Genomic DNA, 19,246 nt, shown 5'->3' on the forward strand with positions numbered 1-19,246 from the left:
TACCAATACCATTACTATCACTATTACTATACAAACATGCTATACTATTACAAACATTCTTTATACTCAAAGCAAGTCTTTCAAAGGCTAAAAAAAATTTATAATAGTCTAACTTAAAAATGGGCAAACAAAAATCAAGGCCAAAAAACTGACGATGGAGCTGGACTCCGAAACGTTTTCTTTAAAGATACTATGAAATTTTGTGGTGTTTTCTTTGCTATTAAGTTTTTAGTGAATTTGCGCTTCAAGCAAACGAGTGATATTATTATTCATTCAGGCTCATTCGCCTCACACATGCAGGGCGCACACATAGCCAAAACGCCGGTTCATGCTAACTGTTTTGCAAATGTATGAGATATTGTAAAAAGTTAACTTGTCGCTTACAAAGAAACGACCGGCATTACTGAGGCCTAATTTAAATTTGCAAGGACCACGAGCCTTATACGTATAGCCGTATAACTCGCAAACGAAGGTATAATCAGAGGTGGGCAGTAGCGCGCTACATGTAGCGGCCGCTACTAGCGGCCGCTACATTTTCAGTACCGGTAGCGGCGCTACATTTAAGGCAATATAGCGGTAGCGGTAGCGCCCGCTACAGATTTAAGTAGCGATACGAGGTTTTGCCGCTACAGCGCTACCGCTACATTTATAGATAAAGCCTTTAGATTTTACTTAATAGGATTAAATATTATTTAAAAACCAGCATGATAAATACATAATATAAATTACAGAATAAAACTGCACGAAAGATTTCGGTGTAATATTGTCAACCTCAGCCTGTTACTATAGTGTTAACATGTTAGTTGTTACTTGTTAAGTTGTTACCAGTTACCACCTACAGGTATTTTTTCATGTTTCAGTTAGCTTACAGTTATTTTTATCTTTCACCTTCCCTACATGGATGTCTACTTTAATCTACCAATCTCATAAATAATCCACATATATATACAAATAAAAGACTGATTTTTATATGTATATGTGGATAATTTTTTAGATTGGTAGATTAAAGTAGACATCCAGGTAGGGAAGGTAAAACGTAAAAATAACTGTAACTTTTATTTATTGTATCTAACCCGTACTAGTTCGATTAGGTTAATTGCAATAAAGTTGCATTGATTTGTTTTGAAAATGTTTTATTATCATTAAATGTTTCTGAGTAAATCCCAATAGCAGAACAATAAATATTTATTTAGAGATTTCCGATTATTTTGGCCATTGTAGCGGCTAATGTAGCGGCGCTACATTTTACTGTGGCGCTTTTACGGTAGCGCTCGCTACAATCTAGTGGGTTTAGCGGTAGCGGTAGCGCCCGCTACATTTAGAGCATGTAGCTGTAGCGGTAGCGCCGCACATTTCAGAGTAGCGCTGCCCAGCTCTGGGTATAATCGAAAAAATTGTCACGAGCTAAACCACCGTTGGTAGGTTAGGTATTATTATACAAAGTTTCGTTCAAATCTACTCAGTAGTTTAGAAGACATTTCTTGATCACTGTAAATTTAAGCCCTTAGTTCTGTTTAAACCACGAATGAAGGTGAAATGGAAAATAACTCGCGATCGAAGGCAAAATCGATAAAATTTGGACGATCTAAACATCACCGTTGGCAGTACCAAGTTTCATTGAGATGCGATCATTAGTTTGGGAGTTATTCCTTGATCACTGAATTTGGGGACTGGCCACAAGTCCGGCCGTAAATTTGTCCGACTTGACTTTCTTGTTCACTGCTAATTTTGACCCGCATAGCGGTATCGTATAACTCAGGTATGTAGGCTTGCTGCATTACGTGAAATGCCTTGAAGGTCTTCGGCGAGAAATTATTCTGAATATTTTGAGACGAATTTTCATAGCAAAATTTCCACGCATATGTCTGTCAAATCAAACTGATCTCGACCTAAGTAAAATGGAATTCATTATCCACAATTCGCTTAGCGTTTAGCGCGCTAATCAAAATCAAGCTGACAAAAAATTTTGAATCGCCCGCATTAGCGTATTGTGAATTAATAGCATCGTATTAATTGGACCATGATAAATTTTGATTTGAAAAAGATATGAGTGGTAAACATATTATGAAAATTTGTACCAGAAGTGCCCGAGTGGTTGCGAAATATCGCCACTCACCATCATTATTTATTTCGAAGAGTTTATAACGTCATCACGGTCATGCTGCAAACTATCTCTTTAGACCGAATCGACTTCCAAGAATAATTTTTTATTTCCATGCTCGTTGATAGAGATAAAATATTGTGACAGGTGAGATATAAAGATGAAAAGATCCACCTTAAAATCTGATATAAGAAACAATTTTCTTGATGATTACATGTGTATGAACTTTCTGTTTTCAAATCGATACAACGAATGCATTGAAACATGGGAATAAAATGGAATTACTTTCTAAAGATGGAAAATCGATCAGTAGAAGGTAATAATAAACACTTTAAACATTTACTCACAAAGGTTTAAATGATGCTCAGTTGTGTTATTGTAGTGCTTGATCTTCTTAAGAAGCTATGCAACGCTTTAAATTTTCCTCAGCTGCGATACTTACGACATCTATTTCTTCACGCTGAAAGTACTGCAATAGGTTGTTGGCGTTGCGCAGTGTATTTGGGCGTACAGCTATCTTGTGTTTAAGTAAATCGTATTTCTTTCGCCATGGCTGATGCGGAACAGAAAGGAATGCAGCTCATGGCTGAAGCAGAGAAAAAATTAAGTTCTTCGAAAGGGTTTTTCAGCTCCCTTCTCGGGTGAGATTTTTTAGTCTAAAAAAATAGTTCGGTCTGTTCCTGTTCGGTCACATTTCACTATCTTTGTTCGGTCACATTTCACGCGAGTTAGGCTAGCTTTTTTTAGTGGTTGGAATATCAGGTACCATTTTTTTATAAATTGTTTGCAAACGTGATAGCCTAGTTTCACAATGGCTTTTTAATGTGTCACCTGTCACTTTACTAAATTTAATATTAGAATTTAGACAAAGCTACAAGCCTACAACCAGTCTAGCTTAACCCTTTCGTGACTGACGGGACTGTGACGTCCCACTCAATGTTTTAGGCCATAGTGGCAAACCAGTGATTGTTTGGAATCAGTTCATTTTTAATTTCCTCATTTACTCAAGATTTTAACAGATTTCTTATGTATGATAATTCTGGTATCAACGATACTTCAATGGTCTACTTATAGGACTCAAAAATGAACTTGAGGAAGTGTCTAAAAAAACTCTCTGCTTTGCCACTATGTTTTAGGCATAGTGACAAACCAGAGAAGGCAGAGATTTTTTGAATCAGTTCACTTTTAATTTCCTCATTTATCCAAGATTTAAACAAATTTCTTATTCATGATGATGCTGGTATCCAGGATACTTTACTGGTCAAGTGTAGCTGTCAGCTCACCTTCTTCAGAAGTGTGAAAGCTTTTGCCGGTGAAGGTGTGTTTTACAATAGGTCCATAAAGAAGTGTTGATCGGTTCAAAATGACATAAGAACAGGTTCTTTTGAATAACCTATGGATTGGCACCATGATTATACATATCCTATCACTTTTCAGCTGTGATTGGTTGATGCCTTGATGGGACTGTGATTTTAGCCCCTTCCAGCTTTCCAGCTGTGATTGGTTGATGGAATTGTAATGTTATCTGCTTTCTAGCTGTGATTGGTTGATGAGGATGCTTTCAAGCTGTGATTGGTTGTGCCCATAAGCCCCGCCCCCAATATAGTATATGTACTACAGTGCTGGTTAACTTAATAGGTACTTAACTTAAACTTGATCATTACAAACAAAAAACCTGGAAATTTTTCAAAAAATCCATTAAATAAAAGAAAAATAGAAAATATCTATCAAAAAAGAGACATTCAAACAATTTTATAGCAAATCTGAGGTACTATACAATAGAAACAGTTTGTCCACTTTTGATCCTCCTTTTCATTTATTTGATTTATAGTGATATAGTCACTCACCTGACAGACTGCAGAGCACTGTATCTACTATCTAGGGAAAGCATTCCACCTTGAGTGGAAAGCTTTTTTATAAGTGAACCTCCATTTCTAGAATTCCACCCTGAGTAACACTCCTGCGCCATGTCAACACAAAAGTAATTGACTGACAGGACTGAGACGTCCCACCCAACGATTTACTCTATAACTTGCATGTAGCTCTAAATTCAAGGCATAGCTAACTACAGGGACTTATTAGAAACACTCCTGCGCCTACATATGTACAATCTAAAGGAATATTAATAAAGTTTTTTGGGGGGTATGTTATTGTATAAGCTATTACACGCGTTTGCCAAAGGAAGTTTGTGATGTTATTCAACTACTAACAAAAAATATTACGAAAATATTTTTTTTATCAAAATCAGTGATGTCGCAAATTGTGTCACCTACGTTGGAACCATATTACTACCGGGATTTTCTAGTCCCAAATATATAATTTTTACCATTAACATATATATAATTATTTTTTACGGAGATGCAATATTCGGTCCAAGTTCATGATGATTCTGTAGAAAAATATGAATAAAAAGTTGTAGTTGTAGAACACATTGCCATCATGAAAGGGTTAAAACATGGGTATACCTATTTGAGGCTAGTTCACAACTTAAAAGTGGCTTTTAAATCTAATTTCATTCTCACTTTCTGTTCATCTGGTTTTGGCACTTTTAGAATTGTTAATATAGATTTTGCTTATTAGTTATAACATCTGGATTTTGGAACCTTTCTTGCCATTGGTGCATAATTTTGTGGAGAAAAATAAATTAAATTTTCAAATTATTCTCTAATCAGGGTGGAATTTTAGAAATTATTGTTTACTTATCAATTTACCCTGCCTGGTGACTGAATCAGTTCCAAAATATTGGCATAGCGTAAACACACCATATTCCGACACATTAAGGCAGAGTGGAAATCTAAGATTAGAGGTTCACTTGAAAAAAGCGTTCCGCCTTGAAAAAAAAAAAAAAACATTCCAGGCAAGTGGCAACTAGAAACAGGTTTGCAGGTTGTCACTCACTCGCCAGAAATTGGCCTCGGCATGAACGTTACGTCAGGCAACACAGAAAAAATCCCAATATTGTAAATTGTGCGCATCACTCACGGATAAGCAATAGGAATCTACTGAAAGAAGAGTACACGTTGTGCTTGGTAGAAGTTACAAGGTCGCTACTGACACCAGTAGACACTCATCACTCACAGTCACCGATGACCGTCCAGGATGGAATTCTAATTTTGAAGGTTCATATATTATTTCGATCCACCAAGACAATTTTTTGACCCAACATCGTTATTTGAGGCAAAAGATGAACTTTTTAAAGGCTTAGGGTAAACGCGGTATATTCCGATACATTGAGGACGCATCGAGAAATGAAAAACTATAAAAAAAACGTATGCGTTACTTGAGTTCTGTTTGCTTTACGTGACTCTCAAAACACCGCATGACGTACCAGCAACAATGAAACAACACAAAATGTTGCCATATTTATTTAAAAGCCTTTAGAATGCAAACCTACCAAATCCCTATATTCCAACACTGTGTGTGACTATATTCGGCACGTGGTGAGACATTCCAAACGCGCTTCAAATTGTACTAATACGTAATTCTGACATCCACGTGTTTGAATTCCGATTGCTGTGTGAGCTGTATAGGAATACAACACGGCTTTGAATTAGAACACTATTGAATATTGAGCACTACTTAATTAGGCTTTTAATTAACAGTTATTAAGCTTTTAATTAAGAAAATTTTAATTTTTGCACACAGCTTGGAACGAGCTGTGTGTGTCCAATTCAAGTTGTGTCGGAATTAGTTTTTATGTGTCTAAATCCATTTCTCAACTTAATCATCTATTAATTTATTTACCACTTGAAATCAGCAAAAAGTATACTTAAAGGATTCCTAATATATTCACAGACGTATTTAAAAGTCTCAAACCATAATATTCTTTCTACACAGTTTATCACTATTTGATAGAGCAAGGTCAACTGTCAACTTTGACACATTTTTCGATGATCTCATTGAGTGGTATGCACCGTCTCTCTTCGGATCTCAACATTTTCCCGCTAGATGGCCCAGACCTAGTGTTTTGGCAGTAGTTCGACGCGCAAATGAATGACGTCACTATTTCAACCATCAACGAACGCATGGAACTAAAACAAAGCTTAATATAAAGGAAAAACTAGAGACATTGGAATTACCCATGTCGGAATATACCGCGTTTACCATATAAAAAGTACGCTAACTTGCTCAGTTTCTATAAAGTAATCACTTGGAACTTGCATGCCTGCCCCTTTCACTCAACAATTAAAATTAAACTTATAAAAAGTATTAGTTAGCTAGAGATTTGTCTCTTAAGTTGACCGCAATGGACTAAACTTCATCAAGTAATTAAAACTACGCTGCAATTCAGGCGAGCGGAACTACACATCACGAGAGCAAGTGTGCGACTGAAATAGCTTCATAGTTCATTCCCGCCTCCTGGTGCATAATCTAGCAGGATCATTGTTGAGTGTTGACAGTAACCGAGTCTGACTAATCAACTATCTTTCATATATTTAGTGCAAGAGAATGATTAATTATGTTGTTTCTGATAGAGGTTTGAACTATTTTTGTATAAATCTAAAATTCAAACAAATTATTTTGCTACTTTGACTTGGTTTATTCATAGGAAATATTCTAATGCTCATTTATGCAACACTTTTGAAATAAATCGAATGATGTTTATTTATATCCATAAGAGGGATTAAACAATTGTAAATTGATTTATTTTATTATCCTTTAAATAAAAATCTTTTCTTTGAAACTCTTGGACGATGTATCTACCGCAATATTTGTACACAATTAATCAGCATTATCAAGAGCCGAATGTCAACCCGCAACCCAACTGATCGTTGGAAATAACCAACCGATGGACAATCGATCGTTGGCAATAATCATGTTGCATTGTTCAACCCATTACGGCCAATAGAACCTAAATAAACTTGGTTCATTGAAAGGATAAAAAGCTTATATCATGCTTGTGTGATAGTACAATTAATTTTGAAATCTCCAGTCATGAGACTTGAATTCATACCGTAAAATGGGGTAACTTTGACCACTTTTTTTTCAAAACCATGCCATTATTTTACTAGATAAGTTAAACTTAAATTGAAACATACAAAATATAGGTCTATACTCTAGCTTTACTCACCATAAATTGCTGGCTCCTGCCTCTCATAGTTTTGATGTAATTTCAAAAAAAGATTAACCTATTAGATATGCAAACTTTTCAAATCTTTCTATTGTGTTACGTAGCCTCAGTATTAGGCCTTTGATGGCCATTGACAAAATTTTTCTATGTTGAATCGTTTTTGATTTTTGGGGGTTTTTGTTAAAAAAACAAAAAGTGGTCAAAGTTACCCCACCGGTCAAAGTAACCCCATTTTACGGTAACACGTGCAGGGGACTTTGAAAATAAGTTTGCGGGTTGTAAATGGCTTTTCATGGCCGAAATATGGAATTCATGGCTCGGAGAAATGGAATCAGGGCTCAAAGAAATGGAATTGCTGCTGGCAAACCCATAAAACCATGGCTCAAAAAATCCAGTTGCAGCTTGCCAAGTAGATGTATTCCATGCCTGCCAAGACTACTATGAATATTTCTAATTTCACCAGTTTATATGGCACTTTCTTTATTTTTGGCAAAAATACAAAAAATGGCCTTCATCACCATTCAATGGCATTCATCAGCATAAAAACGGCGTTCTGAATTTTTGAAAATCTACCATTCAATTTTTTTTCCCCTGTGATTTTAGGAAAGTTCTGCCTAATAACCCAGATTGAATATGTTCATATATTACTATATATAACTTGTAATATATAATACTTGCTTACATATTACTTGTTTACATATTACTTCTCTAAGTTCTCTTAAATTTCACTGTCCTGATGCCCTGCAAATAATTTATTCAATGATAAAAATTGAAGATTTATTGATATATGTGTACAGTGGCTTTTAATATTTGTTCTTGCAGAGGAGGGGGCAGCAAAGTTGATGAGGCAATTGAGCTTTATTTGCAAGCTGCTAATAAGTTCAAGATGGCCAAGCAGTGGGGGAAGGCTGGAGGAGCATTCACTGAGGCTGCCACTCACTACCAGAAGAATGATAGCAAGCTTGATGCCGCAACCAACTTTGTTGAAGCTGGAAATTGTTACAAGAAATCAGATCCCCACCGTGAGTCACTCTTATTTCATATTTCTGGTTTATTTTATTTATTTATTTTTACATTCAGGTTTATTATTATCATTATTTTTTACAACTTCTCTTTAACTTCACTTCTTGTCTGTTTGTTTGTCTGTCTGCTACAAATCTTGTAATCAAAATTTAATACACTTCTACTTATCCTATCGATCTGAAATTTTGCACACTTGCGTAAAGTTAGGGACAATGCATGAATAAAATGTCAAAATAAATGATTTTAAAAATTAATTTTTTTCAATATAAATAAAATTGAAAAAATAATTTTGTCAGCTACAAATCTTATAACTTATATCTGACACACTTTTACTTGTCTAATTGATCTGAAATTTTGCACACTTGTGTGAAGTCGGAGGCAATGCATGTATCAATTAATAGAATAATTAATTTTGAAAAAATTATATATTAAAAAAATGTATGTATTAAAAAATGAAAAACTAATTTTTTTAATTCAAAAATTAAATGAGAAATTCATTGTACATCTGTAAGATTGGAGACACTGGATTCTTTTGAAGTGCTGTCTTTAAAAAGTAATTTTTAAACATAAAATATTATTATGATAATTATATTTATTATGGTAAATCCCGTGTCACCTTCATGGGACAAGTGCGTTAAATTACATTTAAAGAGATATTATTGTAAATCCTTCCCTTNAAATAATTTTGTCAGCTACAAATCTTATAACTGATATTTGACACACTTTTACCTGTCCAATAGATCTGAAATTTTGCACACTTGCATGAAGTTGGAGGCAATACATGAATCAATTGACAGAATAAATAATAAAAAAATTTTATTTACCTATTAAAAAAATTGAAAAATTAATTTTTTCAATATTTGAAAATAAAACGAGAAATTTATTGTACATCTTTAACATTAGCAACACTGGATAATTTTTAAATGTATATTAATGTATTCTGTCAATTGATTCATGCATTATCTCCAACTTCATGCAAGTGTGCAAAATTTCAGATCGATTGGACAGGTAGAAGTGTGTTAAATATTGATTATAAGATTTGTAACAGACAGACAAGAAGTAAAGTTAAAGAAGTGTGGTAATAATAATATGGTACATTCTCCTTTTTTCCTACAAGTGAATTTAGATTTTGTTGTAGACACCAAACATTAACCTCGTCCAGGCATATGAGGGACTTGCTGTGATTAATGCCTAAAAATTTCACTCCGCATCTGTATACATCAAAATTCATTTCATGAAAACACAAATGGATGTTGTTTTCCTTATATTTATACTGTGCAGTTGAAGCCCTAATGAAGAAATGTTAATGAAGTTTTTCCCAATTGGGCAGACTTAATAAGCATGCACAGCACAGATAAATGTTCTGTCAGTCACTATTGATGCAAATGCTAGCACTTAGAAATTCTACCTTTTTATTTCTGTAATCAATATGAAATGGATGGTAATAAGCACTGACTATTCTCCCAGTTTTATTCCTAACCTAACCTTACAAAATAAATGCTCAATTTCCTGCAAAATCTTTCAATGTTACAATTTATAAAATTTTCAGGTTCTCATTGATTGCCTTTTAGTGATCATTCAGCTATTTAAAAATATAGCAATGACCTGAAAAATTCCAAATTTTGGAGCTGAACTTGGTAAAAAAATATTCCTTTGGTGCTTGCTTGCTATGTACAATGTACCTATTTCAATCAGTATCTATACTGTTTGATAAGAATATCTATTTGACATTCTGTGCATTGTGCAAATAAACTGACGATTCAACAGTTGCTCACCATTTTGGTCAAAACTCAAAATATTTTGCGGAGCCAATTTATAGTGTGGTATTTTCCACTGCCGCTACCAATTTTGTTGAGGTTGAATTTTTCATTTCAGTGTCAAACATAATTGAAAAATGGCTCATGTATTGCATTAGCATGTTTAGGGTATAGTTCTAGTATTTTTGTGTAATTAGTTGTGAAGTAGGTAATTGACTTTGCTGATATAAAAGTGAATAACAAATTTTTCATTTCAAGAAGTTTTTAATAAAGAATGAATATTTGGTATTTATGTGTAACTTTAATCGTATTCTACTACAAAAATACTTTCAATAATGTGGCGAGACTTATTTTTAATCCCCTTATGAAGTTCAATGACATGTCTATTTTCTAATAATTTCTGAGCCCCAATTTGATTCTCCTTATTTCTCTATTTTTTCTTATTAAGTTATTCTGCACTAAAATTTTGTCTGTGTCAGTTTAAAATCTTAACAATTGTAATAAAAAATCTCGGGGAAATTGGTGATGGCGAGGCTATAAATAACTCTTTGGATAAATATCCCTATCAAAATTTTTAGCTGGTGGCGAGCCTGAATTAGGAACCGCCTAGGACTCGGACCGAACGTAAATCAGCTTCTCTATGTCCGCTTTTTGGTCTATATTCCGGTCCCCGAATCAGACAGCTACCAGAGCCTGGTGAGGGTACTGAGGGGATTCTGCCAGCTCTTGCCCTACTCTCAGGCGACTATAAAGTTGGCAAGGAGGTTCTGACTAGTCGCTGATTGCGATCAGTTGGCCAACTGACCCAGAATAACTCTTAACGCGAGTATAGCGACTCTGGGGCGGAAGCTGAAGCATACCTTGAATTTTGTTAGGGATAAGATTGAGATCAAAATTCAGAAAACTTAGAGCAATTTATTTAATTCAGTAGAGTTAAATCTCTACAGGTACAGTAATACTTCTAATCAATTAATGTGTATATGGCACAAACATTTGAATTGTATTTTTTAGTGCATTTAGTAATAGGATCACAATGCTTGTATTTCAACAGAGGCTGTCAGTAGTCTTCTGAAGGCAATTGAGATCTACACAGACATGGGCAAGTTCACCATGGCTGCCAAGCATCATCAAACAATTGCAGAAATTTATGAGACTGAGGTATAAATTCCAACATTTCTAAACGAACCATAAATATTTTTCTCTTATTCTATGATACTGTTTTTCTTGGAAAACAAATACCTGCAGTTCTGACTTATTTTAAAAGCAATGACTAATTTAATTCTAGACTCAAAACTTGTGTTAATATAGATTAAATTTTATTACCTTAATCCAATTTTTGTACTTGGCTGCTAATATAATGAAACATCTGAGAATATTCACCATATTGTTTTGCATCAGATTGCTGACATAGAGAAAGCCATTCAGCACTATGAGCAGGCCTCCGATTTCTTTAGGGGTGAAGAGAACAACTCATCTGCCAACAAATGCCAGCTCAAAGTAGCCATGTTTGCTGCTGAGATGGAAAATTATAAGAAAGCCATCAATATCTATGAGCAGGTGATTGTCTGTTATGAGAATTGGGTACCGGTACCTATATTAGTAAGTCAGTGTTGGTTGAACAAATTTTCGGTTGACCTACATTTTATAAAATGGTGATGCTAAAAAATCTCACAATTTTTCAAAATTATTATTGATAGGTATCACAACTCTTTGAACATTTTTCTTCAATTTTTGCAGAAATTTTGTATTTTGACGTTAATTATGAAGTATTTAAGATTATTAGGGAGTACCTCTCATTCAAGTTGCTAAGCCAGTGGGTAAACCATTAACTATGTTTACTGAACTTATGCTTCATGTAATGGATGCTTCTTAGTTGTTCTGAACCCATCATGAACAGTATTACACAACTTTGTTCAGAGTTGAAGTGTTTTTTTTTTTTGTTTCGAAATGTATTCTCTATCACTTTTTGGTACAGGTTGGTGATAATGCACTTGGAAGCTCGCTGCTGAAGTACAGTGCTAAGGAATATTTCTTCCGTGCCTCCATTTGTTATTTATGCTATGACGTCACCGACGCCGAATCTGCTCTCCGTCGTTATGAAGAGAAGTATCCAGCCTTCCAGGACTCAAGGGAGTGCAAGCTCATCAAGGTAAGGGTTGCTGGTTCAGTGGCTGAACTGTCTAGATAGATATAGGCCTAAAAGTTTCGATGATTGAACTACAAGTTCAGTCCAGATTGGTTGTTCGTCATTGTAAATTTATATAACATGGGACGATATACCTGCATTAATTGAATTTACAATCAGAATGCTATGATAGCATTTGGGTAATTATTTACGCTCTGATTGACTTGCAGACTTTGCTGGGACATCTTCAAGAAAGCAACATTGATGGCTTCACTGAGGCAGTTTCCGAGTACGATTCCATCAGTCGCCTGGATCAGTGGTACACCAAACTGCTGCTGCGAGTCAAGAAAACGATCTCGGCCGATGATCTCTGTTAAGAGCTTAGGCTGGCAGTCTGCTCAGCAGAGTCCCGGCTACGGATAGCACCGCAGAGTATCAAGTACAGGCATCGCATAATCAACACCAAGAGTAATGCGTTAATGTCTTGATAACTTGAGTGAGTTCTTGGTGATTATATACATCTTATATCATCGCATTTAGTCGTTATTAATGCAGATCTCTATCAGATTATTGTTATAAGCTGAGCTGTACTATTGGTCCTATTTGATTCTAGGTCATTATGCTGCAGTAACTAGCAATAGGTAACCAAGGTTATTTTTCACATTGAGGATTTTTTCTGATAACCATCCATGGTTTCATAATTTTCAAAATAGAACTTAAAGGCAAATTTATGAATAAGCTGGAGTTTCCCAGGAAATTTTTGGCACAATTGTATGATAACGTCATTATGAGAGTACCGAAAAAATTTCACTTCTCTAACATAGCGAACATTTTCTGCATGTCACTGTTCCGCATGCCTCTTCAAGTATTTAATGGAATGATTTCGTTCCTTCGGCTTGATCTTTTTTCTATTCAAGTTTTGAAGGTTTTCAGCTGAAAAACATTAGTGTGTTAAACTATTGGCCAATAGTTAAGCCGTCTTATGAGAATATTGAAGTCATTGCAACTAAAAACAGAAACTCGCGCTGCAAAGATTGATAAATTTTGCAAAAAATGTTTTGTTGACTATAGAAACAACCATGGATCTCGCTGTGGTTAAGGTTGAGGTGGCTGTGGTGTGGTTAAGGTGGCAAATCGACTTCTGTTGATTCTTTGGGGTGCGATGTTAGCGTTTACTTAGTCAAAACAATTGTATTTTTTACTATATATTTCAATATTTATCAGGTGATGAATATTATTTTATTCATTGTGCTAACCTTATTTCTCTCAAGCCATGCAGGCAAAATTCTTAGTTTCTAGGATTGCAAAAAATTTACGTTACTGTTGTCGTACCGACATCGTTCTACATCATTCCTATTTCTGGATTAGGCAGAAGTAATGAAATTTTTTAGCAATCTATGTTACCTCACCGTTAGTGTATTATGTTAAGGCATATTAGATTTTTTAAACCGTTAAGTGTGGTTTGTTGATATGTTTGTGTGTTAACTTTTATTGTAATCGAGTTTTTATTCAAAATATGAGTTTACCTTAAGCACTTAAGCAAGAATTTGTAAGTTCGTCGTTTGTTATTTTGATCTTGATGATGCGCCATGGAATGAGTCACCCGAGTTATCATCCTTATTCCCGATCATTTTACAACTTCTAAATTACTTTTCTTGTGGTAACCAGGCTATCTCTGAATCTGATTCCATTTTACATCCAGTTCAGCGATGCATCGTTTCAAGACTGAATTATTTTGACGTCCTTATTTTAGTCAAAGAAGATTGTTTGATATTAAGTTTTTGTAAATAACCGTTCAAGTATTTGCTGTCGAGCTCTCCTCTCACTTTGACGTCTCTAGCTAGTCTCCACTTGTTCTCACCGTTAAAAGTAGCCGCATAGTCAGTAGAGGCTGAACGCTTGTATGCCATGAAATTTAGATGTAATGTCTAGTCTTCAATTTACGCTCGCGACACACAGAGTCTCGCAGGATATGGCAGCTTCAATGATAATGTCTTGTGAAATCTCTGATTATTCACCATAATTAGCACTTGCATTTCATCGGAAATTTTGAACTTGGTCATAAATTTTTTCTTTCAAGTATGAAGATTGATTCTAAAGCTTTAAATCATGCACAATCGGATGGAAATTGTACGTACAGCTGCAATCAGTAAAATAAGCTGCGAACGTTCGCTTAGCTCGTTCTGTAAATAGGAAGTTTCCATGTTTACTGAATAAATCCTTATCTCCGAACTTGAAATGTGTTATTACAGTTACAGCGCTTACGTCATCACTGAATGAATCTGATTCAGGGGCGGTACTATCAAAAATAATTCAAGAGTTCGTATCTCCGGCAGCAAATTACTGCCGACTTTCCAAGCTAAACTCACCAAGCAGAGTGAAATTGCCCTCTAACTGCACGTAAGCAGCTACGTGTACTTTTGCGAGTTTTGATTGCACGGCCCCAGGTCTTTCCGTGCTTAACGACAACTTAAGTATAAATGCTTAATCGAAATAAGTTATTGACGAGTGAAACGTAATGTACTGTGGCTTAGTTGATGCAATTTGATCTACCACCAATAAATATGTATCAAGTCGGATGCAGAAAGGCACATACTAGGCTACTAGTGTCGCATGTTCAATACATTCGATTGTGAATTGAAAAAATTCGTTCGCGTGAATACCTGTGAGCTGGAGCTTGGTTGGAATGAAAACCACATCGTTGGGCAAATAACTTGGTACGGTAACTCCAGAGCGAATTTATTACGTGACATCCGCCACCTTACAAAAACTGCTCATTTTTAAATATAAAAACAGGCCTGGCGCCCGAACATTTTAACTTGTGTAATATGCATTCATAATTCTTGGAAGATATTCGAGTTCAGGCAATAGGAAAGATCAGCAACTGCAATAATATTTCAAGTGAAGATTTGGCAGCCAGACGAGAGCTGTCTATGCTTCCAATGATTCCATACATTGCAATAAATAAAATAATCTGCTGGGCAATAACAAAATACGATGGCAATAATTCAGAATAAAGCTTTAGCTCCAAATTTAACTGAGTTAATAAATAGTTACTCCCTTTCCCATAGATTTAGATTTACATGACTTATCAATATGAACGAAGATTTTCTATAGATACATTATGTTATAATATGCTGATTCCATAATATCAATCAATAAATAATATCAATAAAATAAAGATAATTTTTTAGTACTTGATAATTTAAAAATGCACTGCTTCAAAGATGAAAACATCGTTGAATGCCAAACTATGTACACTTCACACAAATATCAGTGAGCAGCAATGCAGCATTGCATACATGGCTAATATTCATCAATATAGAACATGAATTTGCCTAGATATATCTCAACTATTTGAGTGCTCATCTGAATCGGTGAAAAATGGGTTTCATGGAGAAAATCAAGAGGAATTTAAGAAGGGTAAACAAATAACAACTATGCAGTGATTCATGTTCAATGCAGATCGTTTTCAATGAGAGACCAATGAAAAAAATGCTCGAGCTTCTAGTGCAGGGCTCATAAAATGAAAAATTGCAAGTTTATTTAATGTAACACCTGGTAACAGCATGCCAACAATAAAAAATGTATTACAACTAAACAATAGTAATAAGAAATTACCAGAGCTGTGTTTGATTATCTTGGTTCCAATTACCAGTGCATAAATGGTGAGCCCTGGTTAAATTACATGCTCTTGGTTCCAAAAATGGCTCCGATGACCAGCGCAGCAACAGTCAGTCCTTGTGAAGTTACACGCATTCTCATGAAGAGCTGGGAGTGTTTCTGGTTACCTTTCATCATACTTGTTAGTCCCAATCCTAATATTCCAGCAGTTGCCAAGCATCCTGCCCAAATAAATGGCCTGTGAATCTTATGTAGGAAAGCACTTTGAGCAGGAATAACATTCTAACAATATAATTGGCAAAGAGCTTTGAACTTTCATCTATTTTATAAGACACCAAGACTAATGTCACTGAAAATTACAACTTCATTCATTTGAAATGTGATTAAACGGTTTGCCAATATAGATAATTGAGCTGAAAAAACGCATCAATCTTTTTTCAGCATGTGACACCATATACTGTGAATCTTTCTATATTAATATTATGAATAATTTATTAAGCTGAGGACCTTCATTTTACATTTTTTTAGGAAAAACCTATCATAAGGAATTATCTCACCAATGGGTATGAATGGATTTTCTTTAAACTTTCTCAATGCACGCTGCTGAATTTCATCATTCTTAGGAGACGTATCTCCATATCCATGGACAGCAATCCAGTCTAGCTCTGCAGCAGCTCTTTCCAGCTCAGACATAGATTCTTTTTGATCATTTGCATCAGACATAATGTATCTTGAAAACTTGAAAAGATAAAAGTAAAAAATATAATACACACTTGAAGTTGAAACAAACCCTATTTTCTGACAGCTAATGTTGAGCTGCAAAAAGCTAGTTTTTTCTCAGTTGATTTTTATTCTCCTATCCATCAAGCATACCCCATCAGTTAAAAGTTGCTAAAATAACATAATTAAATGTCAAAAGCCTGAAATTGACATTGATTTTTTCTTAGGTATGTTACCTACATAGGTATATCACTTAGTTTGAACTTTGAAACAGCACTGGACTTCAAAAGAAATAATGTTTTATATAAACAAAACTAAGCTACAACTTTCTGGCAAGACCAAACTACCCTCACAATTATTATGTGGTAGTTGAACACAACATTGGTAGTTTTGATCAGTATTTGGTATATCTGGCATAATAAATTCCCCAAAACTTTTCAACAACTAGACCAAACACTGCTAAAGTGTTATCAAAAGTTAGGCCTCCCACTACTGCATATGGTAAATAATTTCCAGGCTTGTATTGCTAGCTTCTTTTGACTAGGAAGCAAAGTTAAAAAATATATATATATACCTTAGAAAATTTTGACCGCATTACATGTTAAAATTAATACATACCTAGAGACTAGAGAGTTCAATTTTTTTATTACCAGGCTTCTTTTTGTTAGGTATTCATGTAACATGTTAAGATCTAAGTCTACTTCAGAAATCATAATATCCATGGGAGTATACCAGTACAGTACCAGCGGCAGTAACCTTGGAAGCTCCCCTACTCTTTACATGTCTGCTGTTCTGTTCCCTGACAATATCTCTTAACCCTAGGCCATAGCCCGTAGGTGTGCTTATGTTGCCCAGCACTGCATGTCCTATTTGAGAACTGGGTCTGTGCGTCAAAATCACAGAATGGACGTCCTGGTTCTCCGAGAGTCCGAGTGTCTGAATCTGATATCCCGGGCCCCGGCAACACCTACGGGCCCGTATCCGACATAGATATTGACCGACACCAACTCAGACCAAATTACCAAAACATGTCTGAATCTGCCTTGGGCCTTTTCCCATCCTCCTGAAAAGTACCTACGAGCTATGAAATATGATCACAAGTGTAAGAGAGCCACCAAGCGGGTTAAGTGTTCACGGAAAATGGAGGCCATGCGCGACCGGTCCGGTACTGAGTAAAATTTGAAGCGAATCGGAAAATACTTTGATTTCAAATTAAAATAGGTAACGTAAGTTTAGCTTTGTGTAAATAATTTATACATATATTTGTCTGAAACTGTTTATGTGCTCGCTTGATACCTGTAAAAATTTACAGGCGCGGCTTGTGCGGCTATCTACGATTATTGAGGCCTTGGGATATTACCGGGATCTGAAATGTAAGAATGTGAGAAAAGAACATCTTCTCCTTGTTTAGTTATTATTAGAGCTCCGGAGACGGGTCCATGCAGCTCCACGTCTGTAGGAGGGTTCATTCAGGGGGCAACCACGCTAAGGAGGCGACCACGCCAGGTTAGAGATCGCTCCATATCTCGCAACCACTCCAGGAAGGCCACCATGGCAGTGGCCAGTGATTAGACCAGTCTTGGCCGGAGAATTACGTATCTACCTGATTTGGGATCGCCAACTACACACGGGAACAATTACCGCGCCTGAGGATACCAACCACACTTGAGGGCACCAAACACGCTGGACCGCCACGCCTTGTGAGGCCAGCCACGCCTGAAGGATAGTCAATAGCTTCTTCTTACGCTAGGAGTGTTGATTAGTGATCAGGAGAACGAGGTTTTTGTAAGCAAGCATAATATATATTGCCAACAGTAAAATGGCTTACTATACCTTCCACCTGCCAACACTTCAAGATAGTACCTAATGGTAACTTATAGTTATCGCTATACGGATTCGAAACCATTGATAAAGTAAGACTGGAAAATAGAATTGGGGTTGAAGACAGGTACCAAAATCATTTTTTACAATAACAGCAAAACAATTGTCGGACATATATTTACGCTCATCAACAAGTGACCTTGACCCATGCTACAATTTGAAAATAACACCAATGACAAGGACACCGTAATCGGTCATTCATACCGTCTACAAAGATTAAATCGCTAGAATAATAAGGCAACTATTAAAAATGTCAAAATGGATCTCTGGCAAACCGAGGAGCAATATGTTTAGCTTAAATACTTTGCTGGTGTATTTTTATTCAGCGTACGATATCGAGAATGTATCCAGACATCGCATAACGACATTGATCACACTCTTTAGAGACCTTGTAATACCAATCTCTTGAATACTGCTGCCAGCCCTGGACCCCGTTCACACTCGGCGCAGTGCGGCAACTGGGAGGTGTCCAGCGAACCTTCACTTCCAGGATCAGAGGGATGGAAGAGTTGAACTACTGGGAGAAGTTGAGGCGCCTGGGCCTGTACTCACTGCAGACGAGACGGGAGAGGTATGTCATTCTGTACACATGGAAAATGATAACCGGAATGGTGCCAAACTTCAAGAGCGAGGCCTTCAGGATTGAGACATATCACAACGAGAGAAAGGGGAGACTGTGCAAGATCCCCTCACTACGTAACAGATCCGCAGTCAGATTTCAATCCCTGCGGGAAGGATCACTTTCCGTGGCAAGGCCAAGGCTGTTTACCGTTCTACCTAAGGATCTAATAGAGGGGGAGTTCACCCTGGAGACCTTCAAGAGACAACTGGACGTGTTCCTGAGCACAATCCCAGATTGGCCTCCCCTGCAACACTACCAGCGGCGAGAAGCAAGCTACAGCATCGTGCATCAGGTGGCTTAAATGAGGGCGTATGAACGATAA

The 19,246-nt window shown here is 36.1% G+C and overlaps 1 protein-coding gene across 1 annotated transcript; it reads left to right on the forward strand.

Moving 5' to 3' along the window:
* Positions 1-2,553: 2,553 nt before the first annotated feature.
* LOC108681508 (alpha-soluble NSF attachment protein) lies at positions 2,554-14,310 on the forward strand. The gene is made up of 6 exons (XM_018170546.2): positions 2,554-2,742; positions 7,995-8,194; positions 11,004-11,110; positions 11,351-11,509; positions 11,928-12,101; positions 12,308-14,310. Exons 1-6 carry the CDS (start codon positions 2,651-2,653, stop codon positions 12,452-12,454), a joined length of 879 nt encoding a protein of 292 aa, XP_018026035.1. The 5' UTR covers positions 2,554-2,650; the 3' UTR covers positions 12,455-14,310.
* Positions 14,311-19,246: the final 4,936 nt, after the last annotated feature.

This window comes from Hyalella azteca, unplaced genomic scaffold, assembly GCF_000764305.2.
Source record: "Hyalella azteca isolate HAZT.00-mixed unplaced genomic scaffold, Hazt_2.0.2 contig264, whole genome shotgun sequence".
Lineage (NCBI taxonomy): Eukaryota > Metazoa > Arthropoda > Malacostraca > Amphipoda > Hyalellidae > Hyalella > Hyalella azteca.

Excerpts from the sequence above, each read along its gene's own strand:
- LOC108681508 (XM_018170546.2), top strand. The coding sequence starts at position 2,651 with ATGGCTGATGCGGAACAGAAAGGAATGCAGCTCATGGCTGAAGCAGAG. Across the intron at positions 11,111-11,350 it reads CAGAAATTTATGAGACTGAG|ATTGCTGACATAGAGAAAGC; the intron begins GTATAAATTCCA and ends GTTTTGCATCAG. Across the intron at positions 11,510-11,927 it reads CCATCAATATCTATGAGCAG|GTTGGTGATAATGCACTTGG; the intron begins GTGATTGTCTGT and ends TTTTTGGTACAG.